A 27,912-nucleotide genomic window follows, 5' to 3' on the forward strand; every position below is an offset into this window, starting at 1 on the left:
TGGAGTGCGGCTCTGCGGGTGGAGGTCGGTGCTGAAGGCTCCATTATTCTGTATGTGGAGTGCGGCTCTGCGGGTGGAGGTCGGTGCTGGAGGCTCCATTATTCTCTATGTGGAGTGCGGCTCTGCGGGTGGAGGTCGGTGCTGAAGGCTCCATTATTCTGTATGTGGAGTGCGGCTCTGCGGGTGGAGGTCGGTGCTGGAGGCTCCATTATTCTCTATGTGGAGTGCGGCTCTGCGGGTGGAGGTCGGTGCTGGAGGCCCATTATTCTCTGTGGAGTGCGGCTCTGCGGGTGGAGGTCTGTGCTGGAGGCTCCATTATTCTCTATGTGGAGTGTGGCTCTGCGGGTGGAGGTCGGTGCTGGAGGCTCCATTATTCTCTATGTGGAGTGCGGCTCTGCGGGTGGAGGTCGGTGCTGGAGGCTTCATTATTCTCTATGTGGAGTGCGGCTCTGCGGGTGGAGGTCGGTGCTGGAGGCTCCATTATTCCCTATGTGGAGTGCGGCTCTGCGGGTGGAGGTCGGTGCTGGAGGCTCCATTATTCTCTATGAGGAGTGCGGCTCTGCGGGTGGAGGTCGGTGCTGGAGGCTCCATTATTCTCTATGTGGAGTGCGGCTCTGCGGGTGGAGGTCGGTGCTGGAGGCTCCATTATTCTCTATGTGGAGTGCGGCTCTGAGGGTGGAGGTCGGTGCTGGAGGCTCCATTATTCTCTATGTGGAGTGCGGCTCTGAGGGTGGAGGTCGGTGCTGGAGGCTCCATTATTCTCTATGTGGAGTGTGGCTCTGCGGGTGGAGGTCGGTGCTGGAGGCTCCATTATTCCCTATGTGGAGTGCGGCTCTGCGGGTGGAGGTCGGTGCTGGAGGCTCCATTATTCTCTATGTGGAGTGCGGCTCTGAGGGTGGAGGTCGGTGCTGGAGGCTCCATTATTCTCTATGTGGAGTGCGGCTCTGCGGGTGGAGGTCGGTGCTGGAGGCCCATTATTCTCTGTGGAGTGCGGCTCTGCGGGTGGAGGTCGGTGCTGGAGGCTCCATTATTCTCTATGTGGAGTGCGGCTCTGCGGGTGGAGGTCGGTGCTGGAGGCTCCATTATTCTCTATGTGGAGTGCGGCTCTGCGGGTGGAGGTCGGTGCTGGAGGCTCCATTATTCTCTATGTGGAGTGCGGCTCTGCGGGTGGAGGTCGGTGCTGGAGGCTCCATTATTCTCTATGTGGAGTGCGGCTCTGAGGGTGGAGGTCGGTGCTGGAGGCTCCATTATTCTCTATGTGGAGTGCGGCTCTGTGGGTGGAGGTCGGTGCTGGAGGCTCCATTATTCTCTATGTGGAGTGCGGCTCTGAGGGTGGAGGTCGGTGCTGGAGGCTCCATTATTCTCTATGTGGAGTGCGGCTCTGTGGGTGGAGGTCGGTGCTGGAGGCTCCATTATTCTCTATGTGGAGGTCGGTGCTGGAGGCTCTGTTTTTCTCTATGTGGGGGAGGTTCCACATCAGAACTGTAGCAGGTAAAGACCCCAATATCCACAGGTGTCCCTTCTAATTGGGGGAAACTATCACCTCTAATAATCCTCGGACAGTTCTGACAAACACGGAAAAGTGCCCCTTTATGGAGGTGACAGAAATTCTGTTTAGTTCCTTTAGCTTCATAGTATCAGCTCTAATCCAATGGTGAGAGAGCGATTTACCCTGAAGAGTCACAGATTGTGGGGTTGTTATAAAATGTTGTATTTAGCAGGCTTTTGTGTTGTCTCCTTATAAGAATCACAATGTGTTAGGGCTAGCGGAACGCATCAAATTATAAGAGAGATGGTATAAGGTGCACTCGCAGCCCGGGGTCCACCGTGCAGAGATGGAACCTGCTGCTGAGTAATGACGGACTATATGGCGGTACAATGTGGATACACACACGGGTTAACTTCACCCTGTGTGAATGAAGCAAACTCTGTTGCATCACAGGGCCGCGGTACCGCACCAAGAGCGCAAGCAAGGAGTCTCAGGACTCTATCCTAAGACACAGGAGTAGAGTGTACGTTCAGACCACTTGCGCTCGACACCGCAACTGGGGTGTCAAAGTAACAGAAAATATAACTTAAAGCACAAGAGTGCGTGCTGTGCCGCTTTGGCGGACCCACTAACCACCCAGACTTGGGATAGGAAAGCGCTCTATAAGCGCACGGTGACGCACTGGCGGTTACAGCAATAGACGCTGTATCATGTGTCTTTGTGTTGACAGCTTAGTCGGGCGCTAGACAGCAAGCATCCACCTTTTGCGAACAGTCATACACAAGGGAGGGGATTTTAAAGAACGACTTTCACTCATCAACACACACACGATTCCAAATGTACACTAGCGCATGGCCGTGCGACCATGCAAACCTTTTATAGCTGCAGCAAGAACAGGACCTTCCCAGAAGGACCAATGGGAGTCAGCCACAGAAGAAAACCTTCAGGAGCTTCCTAAATTACCAATGGGATTTGCTGCAGTATCTAAGCGTGTGATCCTTGATCTCCAACGAGAGATCTTGCCCTGGGCATGCTAAGAAAGGGAAGAGCAGGACTTTGTCCCAAATACGTCTGCTCGCTGCTGCCCAGTACTGACTACAATGGCAGAAGCTGGAAAGGCAGCAGTAACCAGTCGTCCAGTATCAGCCTGTGCTAGATGCTGGGACCTACGTCTCCACTGAGCAGACTCCACTGCGGCTAGAGAAGAATGGGAGACCGCAGGGGAGATGGTTTGAGATTCCCCCTGTGCAGAGGCAGGATCTCGACACCTAACATTACCCCCCTACTAGGGCCCCCCCCCCCCCTCCATGGACCTCGCTACGCTCGAAGGCAGCAAAGAGCTGTGGAGCCCGAATGTGTTCAGCAGGCTCCCAGGACCTGTCCTCTGGGCCATAACCCTTCCAATCCACCAAATAGAATTTTTTGTCACGTACCACCTTGCACCCCAAAATAGCGTTCACCTCGTAATCGTCCGTAGACGAACCCGATGTCCCGGCAGATGACTTGGAAAACTGGGACATGTATATGGGCTTCAAGAGGGACACATGAAAGGTGTCGGTGATACCCAGGCGTGGAGGAAGGGCCAGACGGTAGACCACAGGGTTAACCTATTCGAGGACCTTGAAGGGACCCAAGTAGCAAGGTGCAAACTTAGTGGACTCAACTCACAGCCTGATGTTACGGGCGGAGAGCCACACCCAGTCGCCAGGAGCAAAGGTCGGAGCGGGGCATCGATGAGCATCGGCGGAGGTCCTCATTCTCTCCTTGGAGGCCCGAATGGCATCCTGAGTGTGGTCCCAAATGTCACGTGCCTCCACAGCCCAGTCTGCCACCCTGGAGTCAGTGGAAGACACTGGCATGGGCACAGGCACCCGCGGATGCTGGCCGTAATTTAGGAGGAATGGAGTCTGACCGGTGGAGTCGGCTACAGCGTTGTTAAGCGCAAACTCTGCCCACGGTAGCAAGGATGCCCTGTCATTCTGCCTGGCAGAAACAAAATGTCGTAAATATGTGACCAGGGTCTGGTTGGCCCTCTCAACCAACCCATTCGTCTCGGGATGATATGCCGAGGAGAGATTCAACTCAATACTGAGTAGATGACAAAGCTCTCAACAGAATCAAGACGCAAACTGGGGACCCCAGTCACTGACAATTTTGTCCGGCATACCGTGTAGGCGAAAGATATGCTTGATGAACAACGCTGCCAGAGCCCGTGCAGAAGGTAGCCGTGGAAGAGGCACCAAGTGCACCATTTTGGAAAAATGGTCGGTGATCACCCAGATAATGGTGCAGCTACGAGACTTGGGTAAGCCCACCATAAAGTACATCCCGACCATCTCCCAGGGCCTGTCCGCCACCGGCCTTGTGGTAAAGCAACCCAGCTGGCCGTTGCCAAGGAGACTTGTTCTTGGCGCAAGAGACACACGCCCGAACATAGTCTGCGACGTCACGAGCCATATACGGCCACCAATATGTCCTCGCCAATAGCTCAGATGTCCTTTTGGGCCCAAAATGTCCAGCCACCCTGGACGAGTAAGCCCAAGAGAGAACCTCCAGATGCAGATTGGATGGTACAAAAGTCTTGCCCGGAGGCACAGACTTGAGCGAAACCGGGGCCACAGTTCTGAGGCTCTCGGTGGGGACAATAAGCCGAGGCTCCTCCTCAGATGATACAACAGAGTGAGAGAGAGCGTCGGCACGAATGTTCTTCTCCACGGAAAGAAAATGGAGGGTGAAATGGAACCGGGAGAAGAACAAGGACCATCTTGCCTGGCGAGAATTTAACCACTGGGCTGTCTGCAGGTACACCAAATTCTTGTGATCTGTGAAGACTTGGAAGGGAAAACGAGCTCCCTCCAAGAGATGTCTCCACTCCGAGAAGGCCAACTTCATGGCTAGCAACTCCCTGTCCCCAATGGAATAATTCCTCTCTGCTGGTGAGAAGGTCTTAGGAAAGAAGAAGCTAGGATGCTTCCGACCTTGAGCATCCTTTTGGAAAAGGACTGCTCCAGCACCAACAGATGAGGCATCCACCTCCATTATAAATGGCTTATCTACATCGGGGCGACGTATGATGGGAGCGCTAGCGAAGTGTGACTTAATGGAGAGAAAGGCCTTGGAGACCTCCTCAGACCACAATTTGGGATTTGCTCCCTTCTTGGTGAGGGCAACCAAGGAAGCTACCAAAGTTGAGAAGTGTGGAATGATCTGGCGATAGTAATTAATGAACCCCATAAAGCGCTGCACCGCTTTAAGAGAATGGGGTTCCTACCAGTCCATCACAGCCTGTAGTTTGGCAGGATCCATATCCAATCCCTGGGCAGAGATGATATAGCCCAGAAAAGGTAAGGACTCCTGCTCAGTCACACATTTCTCCAACTTTGCGTAGAGGGAATTTGTCCGTAAGAGGTCGAAGACTTTGCGAACATCTCTCCGATGGGAGTCAATATCTGGAGAGTAGATGAGAATATCATCTTGATAGACTACGACCGAGGTGGTGAGCATATCCCGGAAGATGTCGTTCACAAAGTCTTGGAAAATGGCTGGGGCATTACAGAGCCCGAAGGGCATCACCAGATATTCATAGTGCCCATCCCTGGTGTTAAAAGCAGTCTTCCATTCATCCCCCTCACGGATGCGAATCAGATTGTAAGCACCCCGCAGATCTAATTTTGTAAATACCCTCGCTCCCCGAAGCCTATCAAAGAGCTCAGATATCAGGGGCAAAGGATACTTATTCTTAACGGTGATGGCGTTAAGACTCCTGTAATCTATGCATGGACGTAGTTCCCCATTCTTCTTCTGCACGAAGAAGAACCCAGCCCCTGCAGGTGACACTGACTTCCTAATGAATCCTCTTGCCAGATTTTCCTGGATGTACTGTGACATTGCCTCCATCTCTGGGAGAGATAACGGATAGACTCGACCCCGGGGAGGCTCAGCACCAGGCAAGAGGTCAATAGGACAGTCATAGGGGCGGTGAGGCGGAAGAGTCTCCGCAGCCTTTTTGGAGAACACGTCCGCATAGGGCCAATATTGCTTGGGGAGAGAGGAGAGATCTGCGGGTACCTCTGTAGTAGCAACCTGAACGCATTCCCTCTGACATCTACCCCCACAAGATTCACCCCATCCCAAAATTCTGCCTGTGGACCACTCAATATGAGGAGAATGGTACCGTAGCCAAGGCATCCCTAACAGGACCTCGTCAATTCCCTCAGGAATGACGAGCAGAGATATAATCTCCTGATGAGATGTCGACATGGACAGCGTGAAAGGGATGGTCTGGTGTGTTATCTGTGAGGGCAGTGTCGACCCATTTACCACTCGCATGGTAATGCCGATTCCAGTGTCGGTAAATGAGACGAGAATTAGCGTTATGGAAGATGAGTCTATGAGAAACGTATTCAGCTGCCGACTCCGAGGAAGAAACTGCTTGTTGTCTGTGGCCTAAATATATAGGTTTTATTAGTAGATGTAAGAAGAAAACTAAATACTGTAAAATAATAAATCTCCTCATATGTTTCCCTTATTATCGCTAGTAATTGTACTATTACACAGGATTTTTATGATGTTACATCGCTTCATCTCCTTCTCATTCAGGGCTCTACAATATCTGATCCTCTCAGTGAAGATCTTCTATAGAAGAGAATTTTCCTGAATTACCCATCAAGGATGGATATGGACAGAGACAAGATGGCAGAGAGGATAATACACCTCACCCTAGAGATCCTCTTCCGGCTTACTGGAGAGGTGAGAGATTCTGATGACGTCACACTACATCATTCTTATCTATGGGAATAACAAATGGACAGAACTGGAGAGGTGAGGACTCTGGAAATGTCTGTAGTGAGATTTATCAATGTGTCTATCCATTACCAGGATTACAAAGTAGTGAAGAAGACCTCTAGTGAGTGCTTTCAGGACCCTGTGTCTGAGTGGGCTCAGGGGTCTTCCCCATCCATCGCGTGGCTTCCACCTCACCCCCTGATACATGAGGACATCAATGACCAGAAGGTCCTAGAACTCGCCTACAAGATGATTGAGCTGCTGACTGGAGAGGTGACACTGCTGGGAATGCTGGGACATTATACAGTAATGCTATGAAGGGATCGGGTGGATGACGGTATCATTGTATGTGTCAGGTTCCTATAAGGTGTCAGGATGTCGCTGTCTATTTCTCCAAGGAGGAGTGGGAGTATTTAGAAGGACACAAAGATGTATACAAGGATGTTATGATGCAGGTTCCAGAGCCCCTCACATCACCAGGTAATAGACAGGACTAAATACACAGGACCTGTAATTAACTGTATGTAAAGAATGAATTCAGTCCCTGTATGTTTCCTCCAGATCTATCCAGTAAGAGGACAACACCAGAGAGATGTCCCCATCCTCTTCTCCCACAGGACTGTAAACAAGAAGATCCCAATGTTCCTCAGGATCATCAGGTAGATGGAGAGAAGGTGTCAAGACATCTCCCCTATGATGTGTAGATGGCTGTGAAGGTCTTGTGCTCAGTCTTGTTTTAGCCACCATTGTTCTGTTTTATACAGTGGCATGTAAAAGTTTGGACACCCCTGGTCAAATTAATGTTATTGTGGACAGTTAAGCAAATTGAAGATGAAATGATCTTTAAAAGATATAAAGGTGAAGATGACACATTTGCTTTGTATTTATGCCAAAAACATTGTCATCTTTCACATTTTAAAAATTCCAAAAAGGAAAATATGCTGATGCAAAAGTTTGGGCACCCTTGAAGATTTGAGTGCTCAGATAACTTTTGCCAAGGTTTCAGACCTTAATTAACCTGTTGGGGTTATGACTTGTTCACTATCATCATTAGGAAAGGCCAGGTGATGCGAAATTCCCATCTTTATAAAAACCCAGCCTCCTCTAACCTTGTGCCAAAAACAGCAGCCATGGATTCTTCTAAACAGATTCCAAGCACTCTGAAAATGGTGGAGGCCCACAAAGCAGGAGAAGGCTATAAGAAGTTAGCAAAGTGCATGCAAGTTGCCCTTTCCTCAGATCAAAATGTAACAAAAATGGCAGTTAACAGGGACAGTGGAGGCCAAGATAAGGTCTGGAAGACCGAGCAAAATTTCTGTGAGAGCTTTTTGTAGATTTATTAGAGAGGCAAAACCGCCACCGCCGCCGCATGGGGGTAGATTAAACATTCTTTGGGGCTGTGTTGCCACATTTCACGGATAGAGTGAAGAATGGATTCAATGAAATTTCAACACATTTTTGTTGCAAACATATCATCTGTAAAACAGCTGAAGTTAGAAAAGAATGTCTTCTTCAGATAGATAATGATCCTAAACACATGTCAAAATCCACAATAGACTACCTCAAAAAGGTGCAAGCTGAAGGTTTTACAATAGCTCACAGTCCCCTGATCTGAACATCATTGAAAATCTGTGGCAAGACCTCAAAATAGCAGAGGAAGCAAGATGACCAGGAACTTCAAAGAACTGGAAGAATTTTCCAAGTAAGAATGGATGAAAATTCCTCAAACAAAAGTTTAAAGACGCTGGCTGCAAAAAGTGTTTACAAGCTGTGATATTTGCAGAAAGGGGTGCTACTAGGTACTAACTATGCAGGGTCCTCAAACTTTTGCATCGGGCCACTTTCTATTTTGTAATTTTTTTTAAATGTAAAATATATATATTTTTTGCCTAAAATACAAAGGGAATGTGTCATCTTTAACTTTAGGCCTTTTAGCGATCATTTCATCATCAACATGCTTAACTGTCCACAATAACAATTATTCTGACCAGGGGTGCCCAAACTTTTTACATGCCATTGTATACAATGAATTCTCCTGCTCACTCTAAGTTTAATAACCTTCTTTAACCGTATGTTACTTTTTAGCTACTGACAAGGGTGATAGTCCCGACACATATAGGCCACACCACTAGCTCTACTGCGAACACAGGCCATAGTGGAGGTCTCCGGCTCTTCCCGCTAGGCTGCAAGTCCTCCTGATAAAGGCTATCAAGACTTGCTGGTCCACCTTTGTTTCACTGGCCCCTTTCTTGTCTGTTGTACTATCCTGGACCAACCTCTGTACCGTACATCAGTGCTAAAAGCAATGGCCCGGCTTAATCGAGACACCAGCTCTTCTTGGGAGGCATATACTCCCAAGTTGAATATCCTCACGAATCGTTGGTGCTTGACCAACGGCATATGTCTCTCTTATCCGAAGTAGTGAAGGCTGGTACCTGCCTCTTACCTGGTGTAGTCTGGCCTATGAGTTTTGACCGGTTCCGGTCTGGTTCTCGGGCTTTGGCTGGCGTAGCTTGGACTCTGGGACTTATCTGGTGCCGCACAGGTTCTGGTTCTGGTGCGCCACAACCTGCTGCCTTGGGTGCTTTCCATGGCCTAGTCACTTGACCTCGCATTATTCCACTGCACACATCCTGCCCGTTCCTTTGCTTGATGCGAAATCTGCTCCCGCTTTGGCAGGTTGGCCTTTTATGTCAGGTACTTGTGTCATCAAAATCACCTTTCCCGGGATACTATCTAGACTCTTCCTTTCTGAAAATCTCCCGCTTCCCATCAGTTCCGCAGGGTCTTGCCTGGACTCCAGTTGGCAGTCATCTTGTATAAATGCTGCACCATGCTGAGGATTCTTACTTCTAATAGCACACACTCTTACACCACTTCTGCAGTATGTATGATGCCCCTCAGAGTATGATGTTCCCACAGTACCGCCATTCCACTACACACAGTATAAGGTTCCCACAGTACTGATATCCCCCCACACAGTGTATAATGTTCTCACAGTACTGATATCCCCCCACACAGTGTATAATGCTCCCACAGTACTGTCATTCCCTCCACACAGGATAATGCTCCCACAGTACTGTCATTCCCTCCACACAGTATAATGCTCCCACAGTACTGTCGTTCCCTCCACACAGTATAATGTTCCCACAGTACTGATATCCCCCCACACAGTGTATAATGTTCCCACAGTACTGATATCCCCCCACACACAGTATAATGCTCCAACAGTACTGTCATTCCCTCCACACAGTATAAGGTTCCCACAGTACTGATATCCCCCCACACACAGTATAATGCTCCCACAGTGCTGTCATTCCCTCCACACAGTATAAGGTTCCCACAGTACTGATATCCCCCCACACAGTGTATAATGTTCTCACAGTACTGATATCCCCCCACACAGTGTATAATGCTCCCACAGTACTGTCATTCCCTCCACACAGGATAATGCTCCCACAGTACTGTCATTCCCTCCACACAGTATAATGTTCCCACAGTACTGATATCCCCCCACACAGTGTATAATGCTCCCACAGTACTGTCATTCCCTCCACACAGGATAATGTTCCCACAGTACTGATATCCCCCCACACAGTGTATAATGTTCCCACAGTACTGATATCCCCCCACACACAGTATAATGCTCCCACAGTGCTGTCATTCCGTCCACACAGTATAAGGTTCCCACAGTACTGATATCCCCCCACACACAGTATAATGCTCCCACAGTGCTGTCATTCCCTCCACACAGTATAAGGTTCCCACAGTACTGATATCCCCCCACACACAGTATAATGCTCCCACAGTGCTGTCATTCCGTCCACACAGTATAAGGTTCCCACAGTACTGATATCCCCCACACAGTGTATAATGTTACCACAGTACCACCATTAAACCACACACAGTATAATGTTCCCACAGTACTGTCATTCCTCCCCACACAGTGTATAATGTTCCCACAGTACTGATATCCCCCCACACAGTATAATGTTCCCACAGTACTGATATCCCCCCACAAAGTATAAGGTTCTCACAGTACTGATATCCCCCACACAGTGTATAATGTTCCCACAGTACCGCCATTCCACTACACACAGTATAATGCTCCCACAGTACTGTCATTCCCTCCACACAGTATAATATTCCCACAGTACTGCCATTCCACCACACACTGTAAAATGTTTCCAGAGGACTGCCATCCCCCACTAACAGTATCATGTTCCTACAGTACCGCCATCCCCCCACACAGTATAATGTTCCCTCAATACATCCTATCGCTTTCTAATGTCCAAGCAATACTACACACACAATATGATACCATCCACTCCACCAGCTACCCCGCAGCTAATTAATAAATACTCCCTTAGCCCCATTCTTGGTGCAGATACTAATGAACCCAGAGCCAATAAGATATTTAAAACACAATACTTGGATAGTCAGGGGCGTATCATCCATAGCGGCAGCCCATGTGGCCGCTATAATGTCCATGAATTGAGAGGACTCTGTGCGGTTTGGCACTGGTCACACTCTCCTTCCCCATCATCACAATTTCAGCGATATCCACACTCCCATGACGGTGATACCGCTGAATAGAATAGTGAAGTAGGGAGTCAAAGGCTCCTGATCCACCATTCAACCTTCGCCTGTGAGTCTGAGACTCCGTGCACAGCAGGCACAATGACGTCACTACATCACACCTGTAGTATGGAGCCTCAGTACTCAAACTGCACAGACCAGAGCAGCGCACCTCGGGAACAGGGTTGGGTGAGTAGTGTGTTGTTTTTTTTTGTTTTTTTTAAATATCAGGAATTGTGGGGGCATCAAATTGTGGAGGGCTGTGGGGGCCATTATAACGAGTAAAGGAATGTGGTGGACTATTAGGGTCTCCATACTGAGTGGGGGTACTTATTTTGTGTAACAGACTGCGGTGGCCATAATACTGTATGAGGGGCTGTGGGGGCCATAATCCTGTGTGGGGTCTATGAGGGCCATCATACTGTGCTAGTACATTCTAAAGGAAAGCGGAGGCATAATGGCAGTGGGATTCCAGGCAGGGAGCACAGCGGAGATAAACAGCAGAGCGAGGTCCTTAGCTCAAGCCAGTAGGCCTGATTAAAGGGAAGGTGCCTCGATTTTTAATGTTATATTTAATAATTATTATATAATCAGTTAGTTTAAATACAAAATTAAATGTACAACTTTAAGTTTCTTTTAAATTATTTTTTATTTCAGCCACTTGGGGCTGCCTTTTGCTTTTTGGGGTGTGTGTGTGTGAGAATGACACTTACACGCCTCAAATACAGCAACTCTTGGGCATAAAAAGCTGTGGTCACCGTCTGATCACATCTCTTGCTTTGAAGCTGCTTCTCCTGCCTCTTAGCTGTGACATGAGAACGCCCCATGGGCTGTCCAGGTCACATCTGTGGGAGGAGATTGCGGCCATAGTTGTGTAGCTCTTAGTGTATGCTGCGGGCATAGCGTACAGACTCCTCAGTGCGTGCGATGACTGGAGCTGCCGGGGAGTGGCGGTTCTGTGTGAGGTGAGTATCTGCAGAGGTGTCAGGGAGCGGTGATCCCAGCCTGTTATCAGTATTACATTACAGGCTGCTGATCACCGCTCAATGCCTACCTGTTCAGAGCACAGCAGGGAGATCATTCATCTGCTGTGCTCTAACACAATGAACAGAATGCAGGGCTGTGTGGGAGCTCAGGGAAGGTAAGTACAAGTGTTTGTTTTTTCTATGTATTGGAATATATGGGGCCATATACGAGGATGGGGACATAAATACCAGGATGGAGGGGCCATATAACAGGATGGGGGCCGTGTACCAGGATTGAAGGACATATGCCAAGATTCAGCCATATACCAGGATGCACTATATGGGGCCATTATACTATTGGGCACTATATGGAACCATTACACTGAGAAGCACTGTAAGAGGCCATTATACTGTGGAACACTGCATGAGGATAATATACTGTGGAACATTATATGGGGCCATTACATTGAGGGGCACTATATGGGGCCATTATACTGTGGTGCACTATATAAGGCCTTTATACTGTGGAGCACTATATGAGGCCATTATACTTTAGGGCATTATATGGGGCGATTATACTGTGGGGTAGAATAAGAGGCTGTGTATACCATGAAACAGTATATAGGGCAATTATACTGCGGGGTACAATAAGAGGCTATTATAGTGTGGGGCATTATATGCTGCCATTATACTATGGAGCACTATATGGAGCCATTATACTGTGATGCACTATATAATAATAATAATAATAGTCTCTTTATAGCACCAACATATTCTGCAGTGCTTTGCATACATTTTCATCCCTGTCCCCAATGGGGCTCACAAACTAAATTCCCTATCAGTATGTCATTGGAATGTGGGAGGAAACCGGAGAACCTGGAGGAAACCCACACAAACATGGGGAGAACATACAAATTCCTTGCAGTAGTTGTCTATATGAGGCCATTATACTGTGGTGCACTATATGGGGCCAATATATGGTGGAGCATTATATGGGGCCATCATACTGTGGAACACTATATGAGACCTCTATACTGTGGAGCACTATATGAGGCCATTATACTGTGGAGCACTATATGAGGCCATTATACTGTGGAGCACTATATGGGGCCATTATACCGTGGAACACTATATCCGGCCAATATACACTGCTCAAAAAATAAAGGGAACACTAAAATCCCACATCCTAGATATAACTGAATGAAATATTCCAGTTGTAAATCTTTATTCATCACATAGTGGAATGTGTTGAGAACAATATAACCTAAAAATGATTAACGTATCACAACTAATATCCCACGGAGGTCTGGAGTTGGAATGATGCTCAAAATCAAAGTGGAAAATGAAGTTACAGGCTGATCCAACTTCTGTGGAAATGCCTCAAGCCAAGGAAATGATGCTCAGTAGTGTGTGTGCCCTCCACGTGCCTGTATGATCTCCCTATAACGCCTGGGCATGCTCCTGATGAGGCGGCGGATGGTCTCCTGAGGGATCTCCTCCCAGACCTGGACTAAAGCATCCGCCAACTTCTGGACAGTCTGTGGTGCAATGTAACGTTGGTGGATGGTGTGAGACATGATGTTCCAGATGTGTTCAATCTGATTCAGATCTGGGGAGCTGGTGGGACAGTACATGGCTTCAATACCTCCATCTTGCAGGAACTGCTGACATACTCCAGCCACATGAGGTCTGGCATTGTCCTGCATTAGGAGGAACTCAAGGCCAACCGCACCAGCATATGGTCTTACAAGGGGTCAAAGGATCTCATCTTGGTACCTAATGGCAGTTAGGCTACCTTTGGTGAGCACATGGAGGGCTGTGTGGCCCTCCAAAGAAATGCCACCCCACATCATTACTGACCCACTGCCAAACCAGTCATACTGAAGTATGTTGCAGATCGCCATCCACGGTGTCTCCAGACTGTCACGTCTGTTACATGTGCTCAATGTGAACCTGCTTTCATCTGTGAAGAGCACAGGGCAATGGGGCGAATTTGACAATCCTGGTGTTGTGTGGCAAATGCCAAGCGTCCTGCACGGTGTTGGGCTGTGAGCACAACTCCCATCTGTGGACATAAGGCACTCAGACCATCCTCATGGAGTTGGTTTCTAACTGATTGTGCAGACACATGCACATTTGTGGCCTGCTGGAGGTCATTTTGCAGGGCTCTGGCAGTGCTCCTTCTGTTCCTCCTTGCACAAAGGCTCAGGTAGTGGTCCTGCTGCTGAGTTGTTGCCCTCCTACAGCCCCCTCCACATCTCCCGGTGTACTGGCCTATCTCCTGGTAGCGTTTCCGGCCTCTGGACACTACGCTGACATACACAGCAAACCTTCTTGCCACAGCTCGCATTGATGTGCCATCCTGGATGAGCTGCACTACCGGAGCCACTTGTGTGTGTTGTAGATTCTGTCTCGTGCTACCACGAGCGTGAAAGCACAACCAGCATTCAAAAGTGACCAAAATATCAGCCAGAAAGCATTGGTACTTAGATGTGGTCTGTGGTCCCCACCTGCAGAACCACTCCTTTATTGAGTGTGTCTTGATATTTGCCAATAATTTCCATCTGTTGTCTATTCCATTTGCACAACAGCATGTGAAATTGATTGTCAAACAGTGTTGCTTCCTAAGTGGACAGTTTGATTTCACAGAAGTTTGATTTACTTGGAGTTATATTCTGTTGTTTAAGTGTTCCCTTTATTTTTTTGAGCAGTGTACTTTGGGGCACTTATATGGGGCCATTATACTGTGAAGCAATATATGTGGGGCCACTATACTGTGGAGCTCTATATGGGGTATGGAGACACGGGGGTCGGTGGGCGCCCAGGGTCCGCTAGCTGGAATCTCGTGGACCAGGGATCGTCTCGCCTAACGCCTGCTCTCCCTATAACGTGGGCATAACGCTACTCAGACAACACAGGGTGTGGGTAAAACAGTGTGGTAATGCTTGATTGAACCACAAGCAGGCAGATAACACAGAACAATTCCAGCACAGTGCCCAAGATGGTTCACATTACAGACTCGCCAGGATAACAGCTGTGACTTCAGATCTTCCAGGGTCACTACCACACCTTTGGCACGTACACAGAGAGAAGTTAACGATAAGCATAGGAAGAGGACAGCCCATTCAGTCCATATCAAGTACAAGGCCAATTGATCCGAGAATCACAACCCGGCTTCTCCAAACGTCTCCATGGAGTCAGACGACCAGTGGGTCCCAATCGTGGCTTTCCCCAAATGTATCCATGGTTCAGCAATGGTCAGTGGAGCTGATCTGTATTCTTCCAACCGGAGCCGAAATCCCTTAAGTTGTTTCCTGTAGAATGACAGATCCGTGTCCCTCGTGATGGTGCCATGATATTGACTGCTGTTCTGTCTCTGGTCCTTTGGATGTATATGTATTGGCAGAATCTCTGGCTGTCTCTGAGTCTCTTTTATACAGAGGCATGTAACCTAATTTTAGACCTAACAAGTGTCCTTCAGTCCAGCCTCACAGATAACGGGAACAATGCTGATGAAATCAAGTAGCATTACTTGATTATTTAATCTATTTGTATAGTTTTTCCCTCTCTGCTTTCGAAGTCAACAAACTGACTTCTCAGCAGGATGCATCATTAGGATATCAGCAAACATCACTAGTCATCAAAAATAAGAGCACACTATGTTATATGAAATATCAGCTTACAAGTCCATTTTACAGGATTAAAAGCAAAAGTGTAGATAACAGCATATTCTTCTTGGTTTGCTAAAAATAGTCATCTGGGTAATTAAGATATAATCTGGTTTCTTCACATGGGGCTATTATGCCATGGCGTACTATATGAGACTGTTATACTGTGGAACACTATATGGGACATTATATTGTGGAGCACTATATGGGGCCTTTTACTCGGGTTACTATATGGAACCATTATATTGTAGTGTACTATATTGGACCGTTATACTGTGGGGCACTATATGGCGCCATTATACTGTGGAGCCCTATATGGGGCCATTACACTGCGGGGCACTATATGGGACCATTATACAGAGGGCTCGGTGACTCTATTGAGCAGTGTAGTTACTGACGTTGCCGCTTATCACAGCTGCCTGGATTTGTGAAGCGCAGCGGGACCCAAAGTGGCTGCTGCTACAGCCTATAGAGATTTGTTCTCTTAATGAGGCCAAATACCCTTTAGATGTCAGATTCGAGGATCGTTGTGGGAATGCCATAGACTACATCGGACCTGCTTGGGAACTTTGTCTAATAAATTGTAGAACGAGAGACAGTGTCTTGTCTTTATTTCTCTTGTTTTATTTTTTTTCAGGTTTCCATTTGTGGTGAACCGGGGAATGTCGGGGAGTCTTTATTCAAATAAAATTTATTTTTCTGTCCGTGGTTTTTTTTTTTTCCCCCATTACTGGGTTAGTAGAGGGGGTGTCTAATAGACATCCCCTCATTATTAACCATGGGTCTTGATGCCAGATGTTATTTTTGACAAAGCACAGCTGTCCTCAATCACAAGTACCATTACCCCGATTGCCACCGCACCAGGACAATCGAGAAGAGCCAAGGCTATGTGCCAAAATTGGTGCATCAAATGTTATGCACCAATTCTGGAGTTCTGTGGGCTGGTATTTTTAGGCTGGCAAGGTCCCAATCACAAGAGACCTTCGCAGCCTGACAATATCAGCCCTCAGCTGTCTGCTTTACTGTGAAGAAACCAGATTGTATCTTAATTTCCATAGACGACTATGTTTTTGCAAACCAAGAAGAATTGAGTTTTTATCTGTATATTGGCTTGTGGATTTAAGTGCCTATGTCAGGTGGGTCAAGAAGACAGATTGGCAAACTGATATACTATTTAACATACTGTGTAAGTCTGTAATAGTGACTTGTACATGGTGTGTGTTTATCTTTGTTTTCTGTGTGCTGATATGCTAATTGTGTATTGTATTCTATAACCAGTTTGTTGACTTCGAAGGTAGATGGGGAAAGGCTGTGAAGGGGACTGAAGGACACTGGGTAATTCTAAAAATTACATGCCTCGGGTGTAAAAAGACTTAGGGTATGTTTCCACCATCCGTAATGCGCTTGGACGGAGCGGAAAACTCGCTGTGCCCATAGCGCCGCCACCTTCTGTACGCGCGGTGATTCCGAATGTGTTCATTGCACACATCCGGAATCTCCGCACCCCATTCATAGGGCCCTGTGATTTACCTTGTGGCGACGGAGCGTCGTCACAAGTTAAACAGACATGCTGCGTTCTAATAAGATGCGCCATATATCCGTAAACGCAGGCCCGCCAGGTACGTGTTCGCACACATAGTGGAGACGGGATTTCATAAAATCCCTTCCACTATGCTGTAACATCTGGACGCTGCGGTTGTACACAGCGTTCAATCCGCAGCTATTCCGGATGTAATCCGGCCCGTGGACACATACCCTCAGAGAGCAGATCTCATCACGCAGAGCTTCCAGCCGGACATTCTTCAAACCACCCAACGGACGAGAGACAGGACTGCAGCCAATTCATCATGGCACCATCACGAGGGACACTGATCTATTATTCTATAGGAAACAACCTAGAGGTTTTCGACTCCAGTTGAAAGGACACAGATCTGATCCAGTGACCATATCTGAACCATGGATATGGTTGGAGAAAGCCAGGTTTGGGACCCGCTGGTTGCCTGGTCCAATGGAGATGATCGGATAAGCCAGGTGGTGACTCTCGTGTCAACTGGCTTTGGACTTTATATGGACTGTTCTCGGTCATCTCCCTATGCTTGTCGATATCTCTTCTCTGTGTGTGTATCACAGGTGGAATAGCGACCCTGGGAGCTATGACGTTACATCTAGTATAATCCCTGCGAGCCAACGGAAGTGTGGGACCCTGTAATGTGCACCATCTTGGGGGTAACTGCTGGGACTGTTCTGTTTGCTATTGTGTGTTGTGGTTCAATAAAGTATTGCCACACTGTTTTACCCTAACCCTGTGTTGTTTGAGTGGCGTTATGCTCACGTTTAATGGGAGAGCGGGTATTAGGCGGGTCGATTCCTGGTCCATACGGTTTTGGCTAGCAGACTTGGGCACCAGTCGACACCCCGTTACTGCAGCATGACCCCTGCTCCGTCCACTTCTATGTGAGTAGTGGTGTAATGTGTGACCCAGTTCCTTGCACTTCTATGAGAGTAATAGTGTAATGTGTGACCCCTGTCCGTCCACTTCTATGGTAGGAGAGATGTAATGTGTGACCCCCACTTTGTCCACTTCTATGGGAGCAGTGATGTAATGTGTGCTATAGGAGTAGTGGTGTAAGGTGTGGCCCTGCTCTATCTACTTCTATGGGAGTAGTAATAGACGGAGCGGGGTCACACATTACACCACTGCTCCCATAAAAGTGGATGGAGCAGGGGTCACACATTACACCACTGCTTCCATAGAAGTGGATGGAGCATGGTCACACGTTACATCACTGCTCCCATAGAAGTGGACGGAGCAGGGTCACACATTACACCACTGCTCCCATGGAAGTGGACGAAGAGGGGTCACACATTACACCACTGCGCTCATTCAAGTGGACGGACCGGAGTCACACATTACACCACTGCTCCCATAAAAGTGGACGGGTCGCACATTACATACATTAGATAGCGCATATCTAATCCCATGCTGTGTGATATGCTCTGCTGAGCTCAATATCTAGTCCTAATCTTAGCGTGTGTAACTATAAGCGTATCTAATCACAGCACGTGATACGCTCCATGTTTCTAACCCCAGCTTATGATACAGCGAGCAGCACCAATTAACAGAATCGGTGCTGCTGGTCGTCCTCGTTGACACTGTATATTTGTCAGTTTCGCTGGCAGTCACCAACAAAATGGCTCCTCACTGGGATCCTAAACCTCATCCTCTTATCCTATTACACCCAGAAGGGGAGGAGAGGAGTGACATCAAACACGTGATCAGACCCAGCCCACATTTACTGCAGTTGTAATGTGAGCTAGTTGTAGACTAGGTTTTCATGGCAAATTTCAGCAGCTGCTCCCCCTAGTGTTCAAAAGTGGAAATACCAAACCTTAAATTATCTATATATATAATTGTCTAAGGTCCACTTCCGTCTGTTTGTCTATTAGTAACGGACATCCCACGTAGCTGATTGGTCGCGCCCAGCCGGCCGTGACCAATCAGCTACAGGCACAGTTTGGCCACGAATTGGCCCCTCCCTACTCCCCTCCAGTCAGTGCCCCCCCCCCACATAGCGTTTCAGCAGTCCGTTAACGGTGCCATTAACCCTGTAAGTGTGACCAACTTTTTACTATTGATGCTGCCTATGCATTATCAATAGTAAAAACATATAATGTTAAAAATAATAATAAAAAAAACAAACATCTTCTGGCGTCCGCGCTAGCCTTTCCCTCTGCTCGCGACGCTTCGGTCCCAAGAATGCATTGCGGCAATGACCCCAGATGACGTAGCGGTCTCGTGGGTTATTGCCACAAGGCATTACTGGGAACGGAGCGTCGCGAGAAGCATCGCTAAAGGCCTTGGCTGGATCCGGGGGCCGCGGGAAGGTGAGTATATAACTAATTTTTATTTTAACAGGGATATGGTGCCCGCATTGCTATATACTACGTGGGCTGTTATATACTACGTGGGCTGTTATATACTGCATGGGCTGTGCTATATACTACATGGGCTGTGTTATATACTACGTGGGCTGTGGTATATACTGCGTGGGCTGTGGTATATACTACGTGGGCTGTGTTATATACTGTGTGGGCTGTGCTATATACTGTGTGGGCTGTGCTATATACTGTGTGGGCTGTGCTATATACTACGTGGGCTGTGCTCTATACTACATGGGCTGTGATACATACTACATGGCTGTGCTACATACTACATGGCTGTGCTATATACTACGTGGGCTGTGCTATATGCTACGTGGCTTTGCAGTATACTACGTGGCTGTGCAATATACTATGTGGGCTGTGTTATATACTGCGTGGGCTGTGCTATATACTACGTAGCCGTGCTATATACTATGTGGCCGGCTGCAAACAATCAGCGAGAGGTGCAGTCCGGCCGCGAATTGGGGCGGGATTTGAACCACGATTCGCTAATTGGTCGCGCCCGGCCGGCCGAATCCTGTGTGTTCATTGCATTATTCTGAAATCTTCATAAATAAACTACATACATATTCTAGAACAACCGATGCGTTAGAATCGGGCCACCATCTAGTTTTTTAATATTCTACTTAATTAAAAACTGGAGAGGAAGAGACACAGTTATCAAACTGGGACACAAGTTCTCCTATTGAGAGCTGAAGATGCAGTACCACAGCATCGAATGGACTATGAAGTCCTCACAAATCACCTGGGAGCTGTGAGCAGCTCTGAGGAGCCGTAGTGGCACATCTCAGCCCGTATAGCCTCCTCATGGGATGATAGGCCTTCCCATAAAGTTTGCTGGACTGTTGTAGCTTGTAACAAAAGTTATGTACCGCCACATGGAGCCGGAAAGTTCCTGACTGCACAATGCAGAAGAAGCATTCATAAAGGGTTGTGCCTGCTATCTGATGTACCGTATTATTCGGATTATAAGATGCACTTTTTTCTCCCAAATTTGAGGGGCGCCTCTCATAATCTGAAGGCATGCGTAGATTAAAATCTTGGGAGACAAAATAACAGGACACCTGTGCCGTCCCTGCGGTGTACATCTATGTTCTGGTGCCCAAAGATTTAATTATTTTAAAAATCACGTTTAAGGTGTTAAAAAATAATAAAATGTGTCTTCTGCCTGTTTTTTGTTTTTTTTTCTTTTTACAGGCGCCAATTTTCTTTTAAAACATTTTAATATCTGCTTTTTCTGATGTTTTTCTTGTAATATAGGAAAGTCAAAGGCCGGAAATAAACCCCATAAAGCACTGTACATGGAGCCCTTGGGATCAGATAATTTCTGCCGGTTTCTTCTGTAAAGAAGAAAACTAAATACTGTAAAATAATAAATCTCTTATTATCTCCAGTAATTGTATTATTACACAGGATTCTTATGATGTTACATCGGCTCATCTTCTCATTCAGGTCTCTACAATATTGGATCCTCTCAGTGAAGATCTTCCATATAAGAGAATTTTCCTGATTTACCCATCAATGATGGATATGGCCAGAGACAAGATGGCGGAGAGGATATTACACCTCACCCTAGAGATCCTCTTCCGGCTTACTGGAGAGGTAAGAGATTCTGATAACGTCACATTACATCATTCTTATCTATGGGAATAACAGATGGACAGAACTGGAGAGGTGAGGACTCTGGAAATGTCTGTAGTGAGATTTATTAATGTGTCTCTCCATAACCAGGATTACACAGTAGTGAAGAAGACCCCTAGTGAGCGCTGTCAGGACCCTGTGTCTGAGGGATGGGGAAGACCCCTGAGCCCAATCACAGGACTTCCACCTCACCCCCTGATACATGAGGACATCAATGACCAGAAGATCCTAGAACTCACCGACAAGATGGTTGAGCTGCTGACTGGAGAGGTGACACTGTTGGGAATGCTGGGACATTATATAGTAACACTATGAAGGGATCAGGGGGATGACGGTATCATTGTATGTGTCAGGTTCCTATAAGGTGCCAGGATGTCGCCATCTATTTCTCCATGGAGGAGTGGGAGTATTTTGAAGGACACAAAGAACTGTACAAGGATGTCATGATGGAGATTCCCCAGCCCCTCACATCACCAGGTAATAGGACTAAATACACACGGCCTATAATTATCTGTATGTGAAGAATGAATTCAGTCCCTGTATGTGTTTCCTCCAGATCTATCCAGTAAGATGACAACACCAGAGAGATGTCCCCATCCTCTTCTTCCACAGGACTGTAAACAAGAAGATCCCAATGTTCCTCAGGATCATCAGGTAGATGGAGAGAAGGTATCATGAGATCTCCCCTGTGATGTGTAGACTGCTGTGAAGGTCTTGTGCTCAGTCTTGTTCTATCCACCAGTATTATATGTTTTATACTTGTGTAATGAGAACGGTGGAGATGGCAGGATTAGAGCTGATCATAGATGTGACTTCTCCATCTGTCTGTGACTTTTACAATATTTGTTTCAGGGTGAAGATCTGACCCATATTAATACTACAGAGACATATGTGAGGGGTGATGAGCGGTGTAAAGAGGAGATTCCTACATATGACTACCCAGGTGAGTAGTAACCACTAAATGCAGAGAAGTCACAGATTCTTCTCAGTCACCGGCTGTGGCTGCTTTATCGGTGGTGTAGTCTGGCAGTATCACAATCGTGTGATCACCATTTTGCCTCTAGACCACAACATTCTCCTCCACTCAAAACTGCTCAAATGACTTTGGGCATTAAAAGCCCTTTTCTATAGAACGTACAGCCTGGAGGATCCAGTAAATCTGTAAACTACAAAGCCAAATGACAGTGTACGTAGAATGTGCTGACAAATTAGAAAATCACTTGAAGAAAATGATTATGATGGTCCTGTAAGAGAAAGCGGAGGGTAATGATGCTGTTGGCTTCCTAGATCTCTGATATCTTATTGGATTAATCTACCTTCTCTCCCTTCTGTGCTGCTGAATGTGATCAAATGGTCCCTACAAGACCAGGTCCAATCTTTCTGGCCAAACTTCACTTTTATAATCAACAATATTACATGTGCAGTGAGGGCAAATGTGAATTTCTGTATGATAACAGAGTTTCCCTTTATCCTGACTTTCAATTTCTTTTAAAACCGACTAACTTCAAGAAGGATTGTGATAAACTACATAAAATCCATTACACCTGTGCCATGATATATCTCTAAGCTGTGCGTGGCTGATGGCTGTAATATACATTTATTCACCCCTGTAGGGGATGTGTTGGCATGGCTCGAGCCCTGGTTTCAAGGGTTCACTCCACATCATTAATTCCATTATGTTTTCGATCCTAAGGAATTCAGATTACAGCACAATCTCTCCTGAAATGGGAAGCACTAACAATTTCTCTACTCTTCTGTTCAGGACTCATAGTAGCTCCAATGGTCCACCACAAATGATTGCAACTCTGGTTAAGTGTTGGAGCTCTCCCCTCATACACACATTGCTGTTGGGGATGTATTAGAATAAGAAAATGTATTTTCTTTACATGTTCATCTGTATGATAGTTTGATTGTGGTGGCATCACGCTGCCTCAGTTATCTGAGTCTTTTACTCCGTGGTAGTCCTTTAAAAAGGTCTCCATTGCCTCTTCTAAATTTATCACACGTCAGCTCTGCACTATTATAAATAGTTCTATTTAAAAGTATATTTCTTGTTGAAACTCATGTGATAGAAAAAATTGGCCTTTACGACAGCTTATATTGCCAAGAGCTACTGAGACCCACACTCTAATGACCCTGAAATGGTTTTACCATTAGTTACATATATATATAAACACAAATGCACAAGCTGGAGGCTGAGTACATAGGACTGAACCAGAGGAGAACAAGACTGTATCTCTCAGCTTCCAGCAATATGATTCGAGCTTTGGTATGGTATGGTGCTTTCCAATTGCTTGAAGTAGGGCGCAGATTACTTTAACTAGACAGTGTACACACCTAAACTGCCAGAATACATGGTACCACGGTTCGCAGGCTCCTTAATCTTAGTGGTTGGACAGAGTCTGTGCCCCCAGAGCTTATGGGTCTGAGGTCTCCTCCATTAGCAGCGCCGCCTGCAGAATGAATAAGCAGACGTCATATCCCAGAGGAGATGGGACACAGCATTTGTAAAAGTCCTAATATGACAAAATGTCAGAAAACCAGAGCTGTAGAAATCCCCATAAGAGACTCCATTTTGGACAGTCTAACCCTCAGTGAGTTAATCTATAGGAGTATTGACAATTTTGACTACACAGCCACTTTCCGGTAATTAGCGTGCAGTGGATGTTGGAGAGTAAAAATTGAAATTATACCATTTTATTAACCAAAACATAGTGCCCAGATTGTTCTTCAGAAAACACATGCACCTTTAAATTAAGTGAGTTCTTCTCGCACACGATAGATACATTTTTAACAATTTATTGTGCTGACACAAGAAAATCCACAATTTCGGATAATAGACCCATATGAATACAGATGTGTTTAAATCCTCAACATTTTGGCGCAAATCTGTCTTTCTAAAGACTAAAGAATCATAGAATGATAGTTGGAAGGGACCTCCTGGGTCATCTGGTCCAACACGCAGCTCAAAGCAAGATTCACTAAATCGGCCCAGACAGATGTCTGTCCAGCCTCTGTTTGAAAACTTCCATGGAAGGAGAACTCACCCACCTCTCGTGGGAGCCTGTTCCACTCATTGTTCACCCTAACTGTCAAAAGTAATTTCTAATATCTAATGTGTCTCCCCCCATTCAGTTTCATGCCATTGCTTCTAATCTTTCTTTGTGCAAATGAGAATAAAGATGATCCTTCTACAATGTGATAGCCCTTGAGATATTTGTTGACCGCTATGAAGTCTCCGCTCAGTCTTCTTTTCTGCAAGCTAAACATTCTCAAATCCTGCAACCGTTCCTCATTATACACGGATTGCAGACCGGTCACCATTCTGGTCGCTCTTCTCTGAACTTGCTCCAGTTTGTTGATGTGTTTTTTTTTTTTAAATGCAGTGCCCAAAACTGGACACAGAATTCCACATGAGGTCTGACCAAACAGGAGTAGAGGGCAATAATGACTTCACGTGATCTAGACTGTATGCTTCTGTTAATACATCCCAGAATTGGTTGATGTATAGGTGATGGCATAAGGTGTTCATGTGCCACGTGGACACCAATGCACATGGACACCTTACTCCACCACTCGGGGACCCTGAACCTGTAAAAACTGATGTATCTTGAGAGAGGCAGATTCGCACCGAAAATGTTGATGATTTAAACAACTCTGTAATTCATATGGGTCTATTATCTGAAATTGTGGATTTTCTTGTTTCAGCACAACAAAACATTAAATTTTTATCGTTTTCCGGAGTTCTACCATTTTGATCTATTGACTTTTTACTCCAGAGCACCCATTCAACAGTGAGCACCCCGTTTCTTGACTGTAAATGCCAAATACATTGGTTCTAAATGTGGTTTGAGCACACTGCAAGACTCAGAAGTGAAGGGGAAATTTGACTTTGGGAGAGCGGATTTTGCTGGATTGGTTTATGGACACCATGTTGCTTTTCATGAGTCTTTGAGCCACTAATAATGTAGAAACCTCTGTTTTTCCTTTGACAGATGATGGACCTGTGTGGGGACTTGTTGTTTTTGTAAGATGAGTAGAACTTTTTATTGGTAGTATTTTTTTTTTCTACATGTGCAAATTGCCTCTTTTGAGAAAAAGAGGACTTAACTCTATAGCGCCACCTGTTGGAAGTAGCGATCCTACAAGTCACAATCAACCCTCTAACGAGTCGTGCAATATGACTGAGGATAAAAGCCAAATCAGTATCTCAATTCGCAGACACGGTGTTTCGGGCTGTTGGCCCTCGTCAGTGTGAAGCATGAGAACTGATTTGGCTAGGTGAGAGGCTCTGGACTGGGGTCTAAGGGGTATCGTTTCTCCTTATGGAGAGTGACATACCATCTCTGGCTTGTCAAGGTAAGGAGGCTTATTTTCCGTACAATGCTCCTCTGGGAATTTAAATATGCAAATTGCCTCTTTTGAGAAAAAGAGGACTTAACTCTATAGCGCCACCTGTTGGAAGTAGCGATCCTACAACTCACAATCAACCCTCTAACGAGTCGTGCAATATGACTTAGGATAAAAGCCAAATCAGTATCTCAATTCGCAGACACGGTGTTTCGGGCTGTTGGCCCTCGTCAGTGCAAAGCATGAGAACTGATCTACAAACATTGCTTGGTGGCTTTTTATTCCATATTTGAAAGGCAAAATGAACAAACAGTTGAACACCACGCTCTACTGGTTCATCCTATGAGGTTTTCTATTAGACTGAGAACTGTCATTTTCTTGGTGAATAATTCAAATTTTTTACATAACTTGCCATTTTTATTGACCGCTTAAATAGAAATGTTCAAAATATTAAGTTTGAGGATATTTAATTGAAAAATAATTGGGTTTTTTTTGGCAGATGACTGTACCAGGAGATCAGAGGGACAGCTGACATCTTCAATTTTTAAATCCGATAATCTTGAGATCCCACAGGATGCAATTGAAGTGAATGCAATAATTCCAGATATACCATCATCCCTTCACAGCATCTGTCTGTCATCTGATCCTTTGAAACTGGTCCTGTCTTCTGATCCATTACCGACTACTAAGGAAAATCAAATTAGTAAAATAAGCATTAAAAAACGAACTGCTCCTAAATCAAAGAAGCAGTTTTCACCTTCAGAATATGTAAATAGCTTTCCCCTTGAAAAGTCTTTTCTTAAACATCAAACAATTCACACAGCAGAGAACAGATTTTCTTGTTCCAAGTGTGGGAAATGTTTTAACCAGAAATTGGATTTTGTTATACACCACAGAACTCACACAGGGGAGAAGCCTTTTTCCTGTTCTGAATGTGGGAAATGTTTTAACCAGAAATCAGATTTGCTTAAGCACCAGAGAATTCACACAGGGGAGAAGGCTTTTTCCTGTTCCGAATGTGGGAAATGTTTTCGCCAGAAATCAAATTTTGTTATACACCACAGAACTCACACAGGGGAGAAGCCTTTTTCCTGTTCCGACTGTGGGAAATGTTTTAACCGTAAAGCGAATCTGGCTAGCCACCAGAGAATTCACACAGGGGAGAAGCCTTTTTCCTGTTCCGAATGTGGGAAATGTTTTAACCAGAAACCAGATTTGCGTAAGCACCAGAGAACCCACACAGGGGAGAAGCCTTTTTCCTGTTCAGAATGTGGGAAATGTTTTAACCAGAAATCAGGTTTGTGTAAGCACCAGAGAATTCACATAGGGGAGAAGCCTTTTTCCTGTTCTGAATGTGGGAAATGTTTTAACCAGAAATCAGGTTTGTGTAAGCACCAGAGAATTCACACAGGGGAGAAGCCTTTTTCTTGTTCAGAATGTGGGAAATGTTTTAACCAGAAACCAGATTTGCGTAAGCACCAGAGAACCCACACAGGGGAGAAGCCTTTTTCCTGTTCAGAATGTGGGAAATGTTTTAGCCAGAAATCAGGTTTGTGTAAGCACCAGAGAATTCACATAGGGGAGAAGCCTTTTTCCTGTTCTGAATGTGGGAAATGTTTTAACCAGAAATCAGGTTTGTGTAAGCACCAGAGAATTCACACAGGGGAGAAGCCTTTTTCTTGTTCAGAATGTGGGAAATGTTTTAACTGTAAAACGAATCTGGCTAGACACCAGAGAACTCACACAGGGCAGAAGCCTTTTTCCTGTTCCGACTGTGGGAAATGTTTTAACCAGAAATCAGGTTTGTGTAAGCACCAGAGAATTCACACAGGGGAGAAGCCTTTTTCCTGTTCTGAATGTGGGAAATGTTTTAAACAGATATCAGGTTTGTGTAAGCACCAGAGAATTCACACAGGGGAGAAGCCTTTTTCTTGTTCAGAATGTGGGAAATGTTTTAACCGTAAAGCGAATCTGGCTAGCCACCAGAGAATTCACACAGGGGAGAAGCCTTTTTCCTGTTCCGAATGTGGGAAATGTTTTAACCACAAACCAGATTTGCGTAAGCACCAGAGAACCCACACAGGGGAGAAGCCTTTTTTCTGTTCAGAATGTGGGAAATGTTTTAACCAGAAATCAGGTTTGTGTAAGCACCAGAGAATTCACACAGGGGAGAAGCCTTTTTCCTGTTCCGAATGTGGGAAATGTTTTAACCAGAAACCAGATTTGCGTAAGCACCAGAGAACCCACACAGGGGAGAAGCCTTTTTCCTGTTCCGACTGTGGGAAATGTTTTAACTAGAAATCAGGTTTGTGTAAGCACCAGAGAATTCACACAGGGGAGAAGCCTTTTTGTTGTTCAGAATGTGGGAAATGTTTTAACCAGAAATCAGGTTTGTGTAAGCACCAGAGAATTCACATAGGGGAGAAGCCTTTTTCTTGTTCAGAATGTGGGAAATGTTTTAACTGTAAAACGAATCTGGCTAGACACCAGAGAA

At 46.0% G+C, this 27,912-nt stretch overlaps 1 protein-coding gene across 1 annotated transcript; it reads left to right on the forward strand.

The window, feature by feature from the left end:
- The first annotated feature begins 1,395 nt into the window (after window positions 1-1,395).
- On the forward strand, window positions 1,396-27,760 carry LOC143766423 (uncharacterized). Its single transcript, XM_077254099.1, has 11 exons — window positions 1,396-1,491; window positions 6,089-6,238; window positions 6,368-6,547; window positions 6,631-6,754; window positions 6,836-6,933; window positions 20,880-21,029; window positions 21,159-21,338; window positions 21,422-21,545; window positions 21,625-21,722; window positions 21,921-22,011; window positions 25,918-27,760. The coding sequence occupies exons 2-11, from the start codon at window positions 6,161-6,163 to the stop codon at window positions 27,714-27,716; spliced, it is 2,922 nt and encodes a 973-aa protein (XP_077110214.1). The 5' UTR covers window positions 1,396-1,491; window positions 6,089-6,160; the 3' UTR covers window positions 27,717-27,760.
- Window positions 27,761-27,912: the final 152 nt, after the last annotated feature.

The sequence above is a fragment of the Ranitomeya variabilis genome, chromosome 4 (assembly GCF_051348905.1).
Source record: "Ranitomeya variabilis isolate aRanVar5 chromosome 4, aRanVar5.hap1, whole genome shotgun sequence".
NCBI lineage: Eukaryota > Metazoa > Chordata > Amphibia > Anura > Dendrobatidae > Ranitomeya > Ranitomeya variabilis.